The sequence below is a fragment of the Syngnathus typhle genome, linkage group LG19 (genome assembly GCF_033458585.1).
Source record: "Syngnathus typhle isolate RoL2023-S1 ecotype Sweden linkage group LG19, RoL_Styp_1.0, whole genome shotgun sequence".
NCBI lineage: Eukaryota > Metazoa > Chordata > Actinopteri > Syngnathiformes > Syngnathidae > Syngnathus > Syngnathus typhle.
In genome coordinates, this window is record NC_083756.1 from 5,622,463 (window position 1) to 5,639,797 (window position 17,335).

Consider the following 17,335-nt stretch of genomic DNA (forward strand, 5'->3'; position numbering starts at 1 on the left):
GGGTTATACAAATAAAGAATGATTCCAAACATGCTTCTGAAGGTAGCAAAAATACACAAGAGATAGTAATGGCAGGGGCTCAAACCGCTAATGTGCGGCATGAGGCAGACACAGCTCGCCGCTGTATACATTCGACTCTGCTTGTCATGATTAGTTTGTTTAGCTCTTAAAAACCGCTGCGCCTTGTGCGTCATAAACAAACATGCCCTATTTTGTGATGGGACACAAATTGTGGCCGGGTGTTAGAATCAAGACTTCAGTGTCATCATCAACAAAAGGACAAGTTACATAAATGAAATATTCTTAGTTGTTCCTTTTACCGAAAAAAATGGCTCCAACCCTCCAACACATTTTGTATTGAAAAAAAATCGTGTAAAGCGTTTAAATATTGAAATTACGATGACCTCGTCTCATTGCATGCGACTAATATTCGGTTGTACGAATGGCAAGCGGTGAATACACAAATAAATCGTAGCTTCTGCCATCTAGTGGAAGACCATTGAATTGTTCGGTCTGTAACTGTGTCGCTGGCTTAGATAGATCACCTAATACTGTTGCAAATATTTCACTCATTTGCAGTATTATATCATTTTATATTATTTTTCCTTATTGAGTTAAAACAGAACATTTCATCAAAATAAACTGTGTAATCTTTGGTGCAACATCTTTTTCCATGTCATTAAAAATTAAATGAGACAGAATTTCCTTACCAGGAACAAAATTATTATTTTTTTTAATTCTGAGGTTTATTCAATGCTTGACCAAGTAAAAACCGTTTGGAAAAGGAAATTTTACAAGAAGTAAAAACAATACAATGAGATATGCATTTGGTCATTGGATTGAAAATCCAGTCTCTAGCAAATAGACAAAAGGAGAAACAATTCATATAACTTAACAGTAAAAAAAAAAAAAAGTTGGTCACAAATTTCTTCGTTTTTACAAAGTCAGTAAGAATAATTTATAGGCTTTATACACTGTTGTTGCCTTTCATTTCTCATGGGATGCAGCCAAGAGAAAGGCATGTACAGCACCAACATTTTAGCAGTAGAAACCCTTCTGTTTGTGTCACTTTCAAGGATGCACCGTGAGTGGAATTGGAAAAAAAGAAAAAAAAAAGAGGCCTCCTAGCTCCCTTGTACAATCTCCACCCAGAGAGTGGGTATCGTGTGAGGTGTGAGGGTTGCGGTTAGAAACACAAGGAGCAGCTCATACTGCTACCCTGCAGCTACCCTGTCTGGGTCAGGTGGATAAAAAACACATGTGGCCCCCACTGTGTAAATAGTGCCTTGGGGTTAGCTAGTGTGATTCATTTCATTACACATCTATAAGCACGATAAGATGAAAAATATAGGGTTCAATTCTTGGATTTTGTGTAAAAAAAAAAAAGGCTTCTGATTAAATGACAATACATGTCTATAAGTGCATCTTTTTTTTTTTTTTTTGCACATTCATATAGAAAGGTCAAAAAGTTACTCTGTGCAGCATTACTCCTTCTTCTAAATCCTTGGCCGTAATCACAGTCTGGGTTTGTCAAAATAAAATACAACTGCAGAATTTACAAATGAATGTACATTTTGACATGATGGAGTATTAAGGCCACACACAAGACATGGGTCCATAATGACACAGTACCTTGAAGATATACATACACAGTACCTTGAAGATATCTTAAAGAAAAAAAAAATCAGCTTTAGTTTCTCCAGTTTGTCAAACTTAAATTTGCAAACATTTTGGTACTTTCTATCAAAGAGTGTCTTCAAATGTCAAAGAAGCCCTTAATGTGGCAGGCTTATGTAAAAACCAAGTACGGAAGCTTGATCAAAAACACACTGTAACAACCACACATGTACAGATTAGCAATAACAAAATATTTAAACTGAGATACTACTGCAATGCTGCGTACATAAAGACAAACAAAAAAGAAAGACAAGGGGTAAAAAGTCAAATATTTAAACTTGTCCTCCGGCTTCTTGTAAACAGCAATTTGAATGTAATGTTAAACAGCTGAAGATGAAGCAGGGTGGTGGGAGTTGTCGTTTATTTTTTATTTTTTCACCCTTCTTGCGAGTACAAAAATGTGAAAAACCAATACTGTCCATTTAAAACACTGATAATTAAAAAAAGAAAAAAATCCCTTTTTCGTCCAGGGGTCATTCGTAGAGTGAGCATCGCTGCATTTGTGAGCGTGATTTGATTTTGGGTCCAGCTTTTGGATGTTATGTTCCGATTAGAGGGAGCGTCGTCGCTAATAAAACACAATTCAAGGATGAGATACGTTCCACCGACAAAACACGGTTCAGTTTACAGTCTAATGGAGGACTCCAGTCAAAATACACAGGAAACCTTCAAGGAATTACTTCTAGTTATTTTATAACAAAGTGTGTGTGTGTGCGGATAATGATTGATGACCTCATTTGGTCTTTCAAGGCACACTTGCACTTCCTGTATCACGACAGTGACTCTAAACATTGGTCAAATAATCCTTCACAAATTCCAAAGAGGCACTACTAGGATCTGAACTTTGCATTGACAAGAGCAAAAGTCACTTTGGCAAAATGCACATTGATCTTAAAAAATAAGGGGAAAAAAAAAAAAGTCATAAAAAAAAATAAGTTAATATTACAAAAAAAGGTATCTTGTAATACTGCAGTACAACACTTGTGTATGTCAGCGTAAAAGGTCCTATTGAAGACACTTTTAATAAACAAAATATTTATTTGTCCTTTGAAATAGTCTTTTTCGGAATCAAAAGAGGAATGTTTGCATAGAGTGAGGAGTCTCAGCTTGCAGCTAATAATTGCGCACAAGTGGCACTTTAACAGTCTTGATTTCTGCTATATGGGAAGACTTTTGGATGATGCAGCTGGTGGTTCCAGGGGCGCTGTCCTTCCCCTGCGCCAAGTTGGTCAAGGCCATGGCGGCATTGATCTCCTTCCAGTACGTCTCATCTTTGCCCTTCACCTTTTCCTTGTGTTCTGCTCTGACGCCACCGCTGATGACACGCAAGCATGGGCCATGAAGGAAACAAAAACAAAAAAGCAGAAGCAGAGATTAAGATAGGGTCAATAAGTACGGTGTCTTTTTTTTGGTGCCTTTTTAGCTTTAAGTGATTATTATAATTATATAATAATCTTAATTTAACATCTATATATTGATAAACACCTTTATAAGGCGCACTGAGAACCTTTAAAGATTTAAAATTTGCCATATAGTCCGAAAAATACGGTAAGCCAGAAGACGGTGAACTCACTTGTCATATTTACTTGATCCATGCTCTGTGGTTTCTGAAAGAAAAAAAAAATAGATGAGTTTATATCATTTTGTGGATAAGAATATTTCTGAAAAAGCCATCAGGAAAGAAAGTAGCTAATCGGATTGAGACTTGTGACTCATAGACTCCATTCTGTAATATTTAGTTCGAAAACAATTCGGCCCCCGCCAATGTAATTGTGAGGAAATCGTTTAGCAAAGGACTGAGCGTGAAAGACTTGAGTGGAAATGAAAGAACGCAACGTGAGTCAGCGAGCGTTCTCTCTTTTTTTTGTTTTTCTCTCTCCTAAAATGGAAGCAATCATTATCTCATATGTAAATCATTAGCAGCCAATAACGTCGTCATTAGACAATCTAACCAACTTTCTCTTCGGGGCAACTGGTGTGTTTACTTGAATATGCCGTTCAGTAGAAGACGACCAAGTGCGTGTCAGTGTGTGTGTTCCGCGTTGAGTGACGAGCTCGAGACTCGAGTTTTGTTTTGCTTGCAGTGAGTCTTATGACACACTTTTGGCTTTGAGGAGGCTAAGCATCTGGATGTCCTCGCCACTCGCTTTCTTTAAGCTACCCAAACACACAACTAAGGCACCCGGGAGCCTTTAAGTAACTCCATCTTGACCAGGTACCCGAAAACTTCCAGACACCTAAACATTCTGCAGAGAGCCGATTTTATTTTTAGTCCAAAACATACCAATGTTTTTCTTTCTCGTAGTTTTGAAATTTAAAGGCTCACGTTTAAGACAAACCTGTCCGGATAACCCTCGAGAGAAACACAACTTCTAGTTTTTGATCATTGGCAGACAAAAGATGAGAGGAACGTGGACGTGTAGAAACCGCAAAATGAAAGTCCCTCAAAGCATTCCAATTAAATCCTTTGGATTGTCCCAGAGGTCCTATCAGTGCTCAGTCTTTATTTGGCTTTATAAGAGAAGCATTTTTCTTTATTGACATTGTTCAGGTCTCTGTGCTCTACGTGTTCACCTCTACTAGGAAGTTCTCTAACACCCTCTGGATCCAGGTACAGGACATGGACCATTCCGGTAGTTCTCTGCCAAAATAAACGCAATGCTTCCTGTCAATGTTTGGCTTTATGCTTGGTCGAGTATCAGCACTTCTACAATTCCAAAATATTTTTCTGAAAACTCTTTTTCAGCTTCTGTTTTTTTCAATATTATTATTGGGAGTCGGATTGCTTCGATGAGTAACTACTCGGTCGATGTTTGAGGAGAGTGAAGGCATCCTCTTCATTCCATTTCCATCTGTTCTCTCTGCTAGACTGCGGATTGGCAACATTCACCGTCATCACAGCGGTGTAATTATAGGGCCAACGTTCATATGATGTTTATATTCCCCTATGATATATTAGCTCAGTGTTTGGCTCGTCGTTGGCAGCGACGACAGTAGCAAGTAGGTCGACTTCGCTGACATGAAAGACGCGCAACATGTGGGGTGAAAATGTGTGTTTGTGTGGGCAGACGGTCGCCGGGTGTGTGTCTTTCCATCCACCTTTTAAAGTGTTTTCCCTATGTGTGAGGCAGCCACCTGATCCATTCAGAACATCCAGCATGTCAAGCCAAGAAAATGTATGATTCAGAATAACCAATTCGGGTTAAGTGGCTTGTACAGACAATACAAAGTGATATAACAGATGCGCAAGTTTGCTAATTTTCACTTTCCAACAACCAAAGCATGAAGAGGAGGCAATCATTGTTGGTCCCTCCATTTCTTTGTACCGTATTTTCCGCACTATAAGGCGCACTGGATTATAAAGCGCACCTTCAATGAATGGCCCATTTTAAAACTTTGTCCATATATAAAGCACACCGGATTATAAGGCGCACCTTCAATGAATGGCCCATTTTAAAACTTTGTCCATATATATAAGATATATACATTTGGCCCGCAGGCCGGACTTTGGACACGCCTGCTGTTGTGGCTCAATATTGGTCCACATATAAGGCGCACCTGATTATAAGGCGCACTGTCAGCTTTTGAGAAAATTGGAGGTTTTTAGGTGCGTCTTGTAGTGCGGAAAATACGATACTCCGTAGTTCTTGGCGGATAAACCAGGAACCTAAAACGATGGGCTGATCTAGTTTGATTCCAGGATTTCATACAGACTAAATGCAAAACTGACTGGTGGACTCGGACACCTGTATTCACTTTTTGTATCCCACAACCATTTAATCTGATACGGCTATTCTAAAAAAGTTTCCAAAGATGTGTGCCTAAAACATCTTCAAGCCAGTCACTTTAAAACAATAGCTTTGCCAAAGACCATACGGATCTCCATTAAAAGACTAACAAATATATAGATATGTATTTTTATTTCAAGTTCAGAGTAGTCGTTGCTTTTGGGCTCCACTGACAATGGGGTTTCACGCAACACCGAACGGGAAAACTAAGAAGTCTGACGGTTTCTGGCATGGGGCTGTTAGTCCAAAAATACTAGCTCACTTAACATCCCTGCGGGGTGATGGTGGGAGGGCATGAAGGAGGCAAAAAGAGAGAGAAAAAAAAACAAAAAACCACGAAAATGAAGGGGGAACATAAACCAGAGATGACAAATTAAAGAGAGGATGAGGTTACACCTGTCCGCTTGAGTGCGCCCCATTATCATCATTCCCATGCGGCGCTGTTGTTAGCAACAAACAACAATAAACAAGCTCTGCATTACGACCGCAAATAAATGTACTAACGCATGCTTTTATATTTACATTATGTGGGAAAGCCTCTGGCAAGGTGGTGAGCTCATCGTACTTAAGAAAAATGAAATGCCGCCTAAAAAGTTGAGGACTGTATCAAAGATTTTGAAGTTTCAACCACTAAAATAGAATTTCAAACTCAACATCCGAAAGAGAGAAAATGAAGTGAACAGATTTCCACTGGAACATCTCATCGGCATTCCGCTCGACCCCAACCTGCAACCTCAGGTCAAGACTTGAACAGATCACGGTGTAATTAGAAAGTCCTTTTGGATGTTTCTGGCAGCCCAAATATGAGTCAGGGGTTACTGTCATCATCGGCCATCGGCTGGAAAACATATTAACCGGTTTTACCGCCTTTGCAATGACGCAACTTTTACCAAAGCCTCATTCAAATTGCCGGACTTACAGATGTGAATGCTCGGACACAGGTTTTTACTTCAAATCAAAGTGGAAGGAACAGATAACGACATCTCCCGATGTGGTTTTCTGATTTGAAACCGAGCCAGGGTTTTGATTAGGAGCCACGACACCGTCGATGCCTTTGGGCTCGCTGAAATCCAGCTATTGTTAATGATTTGTATGTTTAACAATGTCAAAAGCGGTCTGTCGGCAACTTTATTATTTGTCCTTGTAACACGCACTTATCCTGCCCGTGTGAATCCCATCACTTGCGCCCATTTAGCCAAAGACATTAAACACGCTGCAAATGGCAGCCTTGCACCATGTGACATTTACAGACCCATCAAGAAGGCTTTCGGAACAGAAGTGAAGAACCAGTCTGAGCAAGATGAAGAAACAAGCTTGTTTCCAGTATTTTAACGCTGCCAAGTTGTCACTGTGTTTACGTGGACCAGTAAACAGAGTGTAATCAGGGCTCCAGTAAATCAGCCAGAAGGAGAAGACAAGAGAAGTAAATATATTGTCAAAGTTAGTGTCTTCTTTTTTGTGCGCGGCAAGCCAGACTGCTGCAGGGACGCCACGGACAAACAACAGACTATTATTACCGTGATGAAGAAGATCAGAGTTTATGTCATGTAGTCTGACAACACGAGTCGTACAAAAATGATCAACGCAGGAGATTCGAAAGTAAACAACAAGAGTCACACCGCAATGACTTCACCGCAAACGGGATGTGCTTGGTGATGAAAGGATGAAACTGTTTCACACCAAAGCGGGTACTAATGACTGGCTTTGAGCATTACTGTATTTTTTGCAAATAGTGGCCAGGAGTGTTTACTGCCGGGAGTGTTTATTTGAAGGAGGTGTCTGTTCGAGTGGAGGCATTTATTCAAACTAGTGGTTGTTTATAAGGCTGGAGACAAGAAAAGATATTCCCTGACTTGAGTTAGATGCAGAAATATAACGTCAGACATTTCTCACTATGGAATGGAAACAGTTTCCTTCATAGATGAGGGCAGCAGACCGTGTTCTCCGAAAGCGATGACTTGATTGTGGGCGTGTCAAGTTGATGATATAAAAATGATCAGTTGGAGAGGGCTCGGTATGAGTTTGGTATAAACAATGTCTGCGTTGGTCAGTCGACATCGCCGCAGGAGTGACGGTTAGAAAGAGGGTCATACCACAACTCTGCCAACTTTTCTTCGTTCCCACTGTTGGATCCGCCACTCCCTCAAGGACACTTTTTATTTTACGTCACTGCGGACAACAATGTTGCGTGTAGCTATATATGACACATCTTTAATCCAAAGGTCACTATTAAACCAGTATGATAGCGAAACGTGAAACCTGCCCGCGGCCGCTAACTTCCTCCAGGCATTCACGTCTTTTCCACATCAATGGAGTCACTTGCACTGCATTAGCCATCTGGCTACTGTATTCATCAACTCCAGTCCATAAAATAGTAATTCTCGCCAAATATGCCTTTCTCAACCTTGTGTAATGTGTCTGACCCAGATCACTCAGTCTGCTCTGGCAAGGACTTATTTGGCGAATAATGATCTATACGATACCGGACAGGGCGAAATCTAGTACCGAGCAAGAAGAAAAACATTCAGCCAGATTCCTGCCATTTAATATCCCATTAAAGGGTCATTTGGCATGGACCCCTGGCATGTGGGATGGAATTCTACTGTTCCTTGCCTTCAATGAAATTCCCCAGAGGCTTTGGACTGTAGGTGTGTGTGTTTGGACTGGACGTTGTGTGTGTGCAGCTTGTGAATGGTAGGCGTGTGTGTGTGTGAGTCATTTTAAGCCAGCAGAAGTTTAGTTTTCCATCGGGGTAAATCTACACCCTCCATCTCTCCCACGTCTGACTGCCCTCTGTAGTCAGAGATAACAATGCGGGTTCACGACACCATTAATGGACTACCTTTTTTTTTTTTTTTTTTGCCAATGGCGTGATGGTTGCCAGGGATGCCACTTCCGCCTTGACCAATCACAAGTGATCCGTTGAAAGGAATTCTTGAAGAATGTGCCAAAAGAAACTGATTGTGTTTTTGTCCTCCTCTCCTTTTGTGTCCTTTTACTGACTGAAAATGTAAAACACATTGCCGTGGAATGTTTCGTACGGTATGTCCCCTTTTAAAAATTGGATTTTCCAAAATGGGTGATCAGATCAGAAGTCACCTACCCTCAGGCAACTTTTTGGAAACTTCTCTCAAGACTAAAATATCACATTAATATGAAGTTTAAATTCCAATTAGAAACATACAGACAGTCCAATGAAATTGTCCTTGGATTGTATTCAATTTAAAATCAAGTCACACTTTCCTCCCTATCTTTCAATCCAAAAAGATTTCTACCATTTTTCACAACAAAACACACACATGCACACATCCTTTCTCTTATAATAAAAAACACATTTGCTCATGTGAGGAACTTTGAAGAAAACAAGCTGCTAAAAATCCACTCAATGCTGCAGAATGTGTCCATGTTAACCACAATGTATAAAAAATGACTATTGGTTACAAAGACTGAGTTTGAAAAGGATTAAAAAAAAAAAAAATAGTTCAGTGTTTGAAGAAGAACCAGCACAGATGTGGCCTTCATGGTTGAGATGAGCCACAGTGTCAAAGGTCTTAGGAAATGACATTGTAGAGAATGCAACATACTGGATGCTATTGTCTTTCTTTTTTAGATTCTTAGATTAGTCGGTGAGAAAGATAAAACACGTGGCTGGATTATGAATGGAAGCATTATGCTTTCTGCAGACCTTTTAATTCTTTTCTCCAATAAAATAACAAAGGAGGCGAGATGAAGCTTTATCTTGGTCGGTAGATTGTTTTCCATTCTGAAGAAAAATATTTAACATTTTATAGGACACTCATAAAACTACTGGAAGATTAAATATTTCTACTACTAATATTTAATGGAGCATAAGACTTTTTTTTTTCTTTTGTGACTTTTTGTGCAAGTGATCACATCCATCCAACAATAACTACCTGTTGCCAGTCAATGATTTAAATTGAGATGGGTTAGTTAAGGATCCTTGACTTGTTGATCTCTAGAAATTTTCTAAATAATGCTGCCTGTGACGCGTGTACTTTGAAGGACTGGAAGTAGAGAAGATGAAAAGCAGGCCAAACAGTAATCCTAGGGGAGAGCATGTTCCATACAGCCTTGTTGTGTCTGGCTTGCAACAGCTTGGTCAGAGGAGCTGGCTGGAGGGAATTCCTTGTCTGCTCTGAGTGTGTGCTCCAATGTGTGAACATGTGTGCTACTGGGACTCATAACTGCATTAAGAAAATGGCATTCCTCGACACAGGCGCCGTATCAAATACAACAAGGCAGATGGGATGTGTGTGATTAACAGGCTTAGGAATAACATCGCAGCTGCACAAAGTCAAACAAAAGTGTGCAGATGGAAGGGGACACAGAGTGAAAGATGGCGAAGGAATGCAAGAAACATGGCTCCTTACCAGCGCGATAAACAAAGTTCGCCTCAGCCTCCGAAGAGGTCGGCGAGAGCAGATCGTCGTCGTACTCGTTGGAGCTGAAGGAGCCCGAGTGGTTCCTCTTGCGAGCGTCCATCACGGCGTTGGCCACCATGACGTGGCGCAGCGAGTCGTTGAGATAGCGGTGCAACAGGCTGCTCTTGTATTTAGGCGGGGACACGTAGTCGTCCGCCAGCGAGGCGGCTTCGTTGGCTGAGCGGAGGCCCGCTCCCATCCCCATGGCCATTCCCATCATGGCGGAGCCTTCCTTTTTAATGACACTCTGGTACATGGGCTTGGTGAGCTCCACGGCGCCGTTCTGGGTCCTCTGAGGGTTGTCGCCATCTGAGACATTTAAGAATTCATGTAGACATTTAAGATTCTTGAAGACTCATGCGCTTGTGCTATGTTCAAACCAGCCATTATTATTAATATATCCTGAATATACTATACAGTATATATGTCTGTGCGTGTGTGTATATATAGTTTGTTTTTGTCTTAACCCTCCATCAGAATTTGGCCATTTTATTCAGACATACCAAAACATGTTTACATTTGTAACTGCTCATTATCACAACATGGAAGCCACTATGGGAACAAACACAAATCCGAAGCGGTAAAGTCAAACAAGTTAGATTTGAGTCACAATTGGAGACATGTAGGTGGATTACTAGAGTCAAAGAGTGCAATATGACGTTTGTCTCGGCTTGATGTCACTGGTAATTATTTCTATAATATGTTTTTTTTTTAATGATTTTTAATGACACCTTTTGATGCCACCGTGGTGACTAATACCGTGTATAATTTTAAAATGTAATTACTAGCCATGTTAATGTTTAAGGGCAGTCTGTGCATGCGCAGTAAATGATGCAAAGCTCAATAAAAATGAACTAATGTTTAATTTCCGTTGGCATTCCACTCCAGAGAATAAAGCAGCTGAGAAATGTGAGAGCGAACCGTAATGGATGGGAGATTGTTTCCTATCCATTTAAAACACATTGCCCCTTTTATTTCCGTCTGCATAAAGTTTACAGCACTATCCGTGGCACTGTGCACTGCTAAGGTAATCACATTAAATGAGAACTCTGATGAAAGAAGCAGAGGAAGTCGAGAAAAAACAATGTTCTGGCAAATCCGATATCAGGAGGGAAATCAAGACGGATGGTTTTGTAGTTTGAGCAGGTTGGGCGTATTCTAAGCCAAATTATAATCACAGCTCATGAAGGTACGTTCACGGTGCAGACAAAGTCCATCCAAACAATGTCGATCTGCCTTTATGATCGCATGGTCGACATCCAAGTCTGGCACCTCCTTAAATAAACACCTTAAACATTTTCTTTTGGGTGTGCAAGAGTAGCTGCGAAACAAGCTAGAGGAGTTCACCAAAGAAGAATGGTCAACGGGTCAGCGGGGTCACTCCCCGTATAAATAACCCCTGGAGCAAAAAAGCATAGACTTTAAAAATAATGGTGGGCCTTTTCGGTGTATGGGTCAAATGTGGGCTATGGCTGCGGAAAACTTCATAACCATAATGTGACAGGGGGAAGAGTCCGGGAGATATAGCGAGCCACTGGTGGTACAATGGCATGCGGCGGACACAATGCAAACAACATGCGCGCATTCCTTTGCAGCCGCACGCTCGGCCTCGGCCTCTCAAAGGACCTAATTAAAGATTACTCACACCACAGCGCTCTTCCTCTCTGTTCAATCTCTCACTATGCGAGTATACACCGTGTGTTTTTTGTTTATGTATTTATCCCCCCGCGCAATGTTTTCTGTCCTGTCAGTGGCTAGCGAGGGGCAATTCTTGCAGCATGTGTTTGGACTAAGTACATAGCTGAAAGAAAGTTAGTCATTCCCAATTGCAGACTGGGCGACGGAGGTTGGCTAAGCAGGGTGTCTTAATAACAACGTTTTACAGCCCACCAGCCTCAGCGACTCGGAGCTAGCCGTGTAGATATATTGTACTCAGAATAGAGATAGTTCGAGCGGAGCGTCCTTCGTACCGTCTGAGCAGCTGTCGTCGCTGCTGACGCTCAGTCTCTCCGCATTGCCTTGAACATACTTGTTGTAAAGCTTGATCCGGAGCGCCCAGCTCAGGTCGGGCTGCCTCACCGTGTTCTTCAGCCGCCTCCTGGCATTGGCGAACCAATTGGAAACCTGACAGAGAAATGAAAGTTCGGAAATACGACGTTACTGTCTTGACTGGATCCGCATGGACAGTGAAAGGTAGACTTTATAAAAACGTCTGCTCAGACTTGACAGAGCGAAACAGGACGGTTACAAAAAGGAATTCCAGACAGTTTCATCTCATATTTTCGGCACCTAACACCTTCCACATGCTGGACGGCCAATAAAAATCAGCTATTATTGATAAATGTTGACTTAGATGGATGTCCTCTATCTTTATTCTGGATTCACTTGGCCTCATTTCAATAAGACATAGACCTCAAGTTAAGATGGAAAAAAAAAGACACTCGAGCTCGTTCTTCCTTTTATTGGGAAAAAAGACAATTTAATGTTAGACTCGAATAACTTTTCACGCTCAATTGACTTAGTGATTTTGCCATTCTCTTAAATCTCCACTTGTTGCTGTGCAGAATTTGTCATACGAAGGAAATTAAACCGAAAACTAGCATACGATACACATTGTGATAATCCAAACTACATTATGTATCAAGACAAATCTACTATAAATAAAATACTAGATAAAATGCTGGATCTGGTGTGTAGCCCACCACCAGTGGGAGTGCGAAAAGGAAAATTGCAGGAGTTATAAGAAGGTAGAAATAATATCCACGGGTGCACGAGTGTAATAAAATAAACAGCTCAAGTTGTAAAAACATGTTCTCCTCACAGCCTGTCAGTTCCAAAACTCAAGTTCACATCTAGCATTTTTTTCCCCCGAGCTGATTAGACACACACGCGCAGACGCGCGCTCGCACGTGTGCGTGACAAAGGCAGAAGGCCGCAGGCAGACCCACCTGAACCAGGGTCATCTGTGAACCCAGAGCCAGCAGAATCTTCTCAGTCTTAGTGGGGTAGGGGTTGTCTCGGTGTTTGTACAGCCATTGCTTGAGCGGTCGCGCCATGTCTTGCAGGGCCTGACGCTTGTGTCGCACTTTGCTGCCGCCGGGTCGACCCCTGACAGATGGAACAAAATGTAGTCCAGTATGTTTTCCATACAGTACGTTATAGTCACGAGTAGAGACCAACGAGAACCAATGTCAGGTATTGGTATCGGTACTCACGACCGGTACTCAATGATAATGATTGAGAAGTTAGAGAGAATTGAAAATTGACATTGATTTTAATCAGTTGAAAATTGAAATTGTAATAAGGCTTTCTTAAGATGATCAATCATTGCTTTTGTGGAGAAATTTGATGTACTTTTATTACTACTGATACCGGCACTTGAGAATTATTACTCAAGTAGTATTACTCAAGAATTGAGGGTGGAAAAACAGCCCTTGTGATGAGCCACATTAACCTGACACAACCAGAGTTGAAGCAGAAATTTAGCCTTGACAAAGACAATAATGCTGTTTTGATTGACACGGTCTGTCAGAAAGTTATTCACTGAAACAATACATGTATTTTTGTTGTTATAGTTTACAGTAGTGTAGAACTGCACTCCGTCATACTGAAAAGTTGATTTTTTCTTGGGTCGAAGCTTTTAAATAAATGTACCCACCACTGTGATGTAATAATAAACATATTGTTGAATTAACAAAGAACAGGGCCGAATTATAATACGTCTCATTGTGTCATTATCAATGTCTATTGTCTTTTCCATTAAAACAATCTGCAGGACACGTATAGCATCAGATAGCTCTTTAAGACCGATTAGTTTTCCGTTTGACATTTATCTCGCACGTCAAACTCAGGCTCGATTACGCACGTGGAGTTAACGCTTCAGCTTGATGTAAAAAGTGGCCCAAAGACCATGAAAGGGGGATTAGATGTTTATTTATCAAGCAAGTAATGTTTCACAGCTTCCAGGTGGGAGCAGTAGCTTGTGTGAAATTGTCAGTCACGACATATAAAGTAAGCATATATGGCAATTTTCTCATCCTAAATCTGCAATTAAGCTTAAAGAGGAGTAATGGCACCACTAAAAAGAGCCCATAGAAATGATGACATCTGTTTTTAGAGAGGCACCTGTACGAGACACAACTTTGGCATTTCAGAAACCTGTAGATGTCAGTATGGTGCAGGACTCTGGGCCCCTCCTTTATCTCTCGAAAAAGCTTGCACACGTAACATTTTAGTCTAACCTCATTCTGAGGTTGGTGTTCTCCAAATATTTTTCTTGTAATCTAGATTGGAATGAACATCTTTAAAGTACATTTCACTCCCTGTTCTGAACATTGGTTTAAACAATGGCCTCACTTGCACGCACACACACGCTGTGACTTTACATCTCTGTTTGGAGGTTACACTTTGAAACACCTGACAAGCATATAAACTCATATCTCTGTCCCTGAAGATTTCCAGTTAAGGTCACTGAACCCTCATATTTGCTCAATTAAGGAAAAACAAAAAATATATACAATAAACAATCTTTTCTTACACCTGTTCCTTGTCACAAAAAATAAATAAAATTCTTGGAGAACTAACACATAGCCCCTGTGTGATGGATTAGACCACACAGAAAGTTGAAGGGCAAGTGTATTTATTGGAAGCAGATGGAGAGATCTATGAGACAGCTACTGAATAAGGCTGACCTAGTTATTACACCACAATTAACTAAATGAACAGCACCGGTCAAAATATTCATCTATTAATTCATAAATTATGCTTCATTGCGGTGGTGTTTACAACTTGACCATTTGGATGCGCTCTCTCACGTCTAATTGCGCACACGCATGGAGAGACGCGCAAGACAACGCCTTATTATGTTATGATTTCAAAAGTAATCAGGTCATAGAAAGTGTACGTCTCAAATGAACTCAATGTCCCCGTCTTGTCAAAATGCTGAATAATAATAATTCCGCTGCAAGTGGTTTTTATCCTTACCCGTTCCGTCTGTGTCTGATGGCCTGGTTGTCCATGATGGCCTGGTTGCTGGACAGAAGGTCCGGATGTTGTCCGTCCATGACTTCCAAGTAATTTCTGCTGCTCATCTCCACCTCGTTGGCCTTCTCCTCAAACAGAACCTGGCCGCTCAGTTTGTTAAACACGATGGCGTTCATCTTTGGCCAGATAGTCCCCGAGGTGCGCAAAAATGAAAATATCCCCTCGGGTGCGTCACAGTGCGCAAGTGGCTTTCCTGTGAAGAACACGCGCGGTGTTTAGTGATGATGGACTTTCAAAATCGCTCTATTAAAATCTCACACGTCGTTTGCAGCGTTTTGTTTCACTGCCCTTTAAAGTTTGTTTTTACTGTTAACATAAATTCCAGCTTGGTTTATACAAGACTATGAATCTAAACGGAACTACTGCAATAAATGTTTTGATTCAAGCTGCGTTGAAATAACAACCCCCTTTTTATCATTAAAACAAACATCATTCAGCTTCAAAAAAAGAAATGTACAGACGATTGATGCAGCAATTGCAAAAGTGCATGCGGCAAATGTTTAAACATTCATTTCAATGTTTTATCCATGCAACGTGGATTAATTAAGATGCGCATTTTAAACGCATCACAAACACCGCTGCAGAATGGACTATTGTCTTTGCATTTATAAATTACCATAATTGCACTTGTTCCGCGTAACAACGTGCGCGTAAATTTGCGGCACTGAAATTTATATGAATTCAGTTCAGAATAAGTTCTCGACTTTGTATTGTAAGTGAATCCCACTCAGGTGCACGGTTATCCTCCTCTGCATCCCAAATTTAAGGCGCAAAAAAAAAAAAAAACATTTGCATGCGTCAGCATCCTTATTTCGTGCTTCATTTACCTGTCACGGGCTCCTCCTGAGTCAGTCCGCAATGTAGAGCAGTAATCCTGTCTCCTCTGGCCCATTCCCCACTCACATGTTCCTCTCTGGAGGTCTTGTGCCCAAAATCGCGGAGCTCCGGCTCCTCTGCAGCTTTATCCGGCGACCTGCGCCGCTCAGCCCGGGACTCTGAATATGTCACCCCGCTCATGTTTCCTCGCACACAAGCTGAGCCTGCGAACATACTGGGGATGGCTTAGGCCGGTTCATGGGCAGGGTCGACGGGCGGGAGGGAGGCAGGCTCCGGAGGCGGGGGGGAGGCACCGTGCAAAAAGTTAACCGTGACAAGTTCATCTGGTTTAAATGCAATGTGACTCAACTCAATTGCACAATCTGATATTGATGTAGTCTTACTTTTTAATTGGGGGAAGTCATCTAGTGATTATAACACATCTGTTTTGACATCTATGGAGTTGTTTTTGCAACTCTTCACAATAATCCCTCTAATTAGTTGAAGAGCTCACTTCTAAGAAATTAAAATATGCATTTATTTCAATATGACCATCCTGACTAGGAGATCATTCAAAATCAGCAGGGTGTTTACTTTGATTAGAATCATACAATGACCCCCTCCAACCTTAATTTTTTTTCTTGCTTCACGAAAATCGTCATCGTCACGCCGTTCTGAGTCTCACTAATATTCAAGCTATTATTTTCCTCTAATTAGACAAACCGCCCACAGCAAAAGCCGCTATCAAATACACGGCTGGTGTGTTTTTCCTGCAACATAAATTATTCCATCAGGAGCAAACTCAATCTACATTCCCAAAATGTGGATTCAGGCTGTTTATAACCACGCGGTCGCTGATTACATCTGATCAACCCTCTCATTGACTTCCATTATAAAACTTGTCACGTGATGTGCTCGTGAGTCATAAGCTCCGAGGTCCTCAGCTGTGTGTTCCTTTGGGGTTTATCCAAGGTAGTGATTCGAAGGTGGTGACTAAGCAGCAGGACCCATAAGAAGAATCGGGGATCTGTGTAATTGCTGTTTATTTGTGTTTATTTTCATTTAATAGGGGAGGTTAACTTTTACTAACGGCAAACATGTTCTCTTCTGAGTTGTCGAGTGGTACAATCACTTTAATTGAGGTCAAAGAGGGTTTATTTGCTCAAGTTTCTTGGGCTTACCTTCTCACCTGATGTGAACTCACCTGCCATGACCTCCCCGAGAGAGAAACGTTCACCAAATGCCTTTTGTACTTTTGTGTTTGTTACAGAGCTGTAAACCAGAGGTGGAACACCAAAAAAAAATATATCGAGATGATTTGTGAAGTGCTGTCTCTCAATTTCAAGGTATTTCAATCCAAATAATTTTTTTAAATCTCTTTTCCAAAATGGGCCCCTCAATTAAGGTGATGTTTTTACTCTAGACTTAAATCTGTGTAAACCAAGTTGGAATTATACATTGCAGCACGCAGACTTACTGGGTTAAAAGCCACAGACGTATTTGTTCACTGCTTTGCCTGCCATGGTGGAAAAAGTGACTAGGAAGAAATTTGCGAGGTTGTTTGAAATG

General features: G+C 41.1%; 1 protein-coding gene across 1 annotated transcript; it reads right to left on the reverse strand.

Moving 5' to 3' along the window:
- Positions 1-740: 740 nt before the first annotated feature.
- On the reverse strand, positions 741-15,980 carry mkxa (mohawk homeobox a). The gene is made up of 7 exons (XM_061266253.1): positions 15,778-15,980; positions 14,891-15,143; positions 12,856-13,015; positions 11,878-12,031; positions 9,857-10,216; positions 3,251-3,284; positions 741-2,992 (listed from the first exon to the last, which is right to left on the reverse strand). The coding sequence occupies exons 1-7, from the start codon at positions 15,965-15,967 to the stop codon at positions 2,791-2,793; spliced, it is 1,353 nt and encodes a 450-aa protein (XP_061122237.1). The 5' UTR covers positions 15,968-15,980; the 3' UTR covers positions 741-2,790.
- Positions 15,981-17,335: the final 1,355 nt, after the last annotated feature.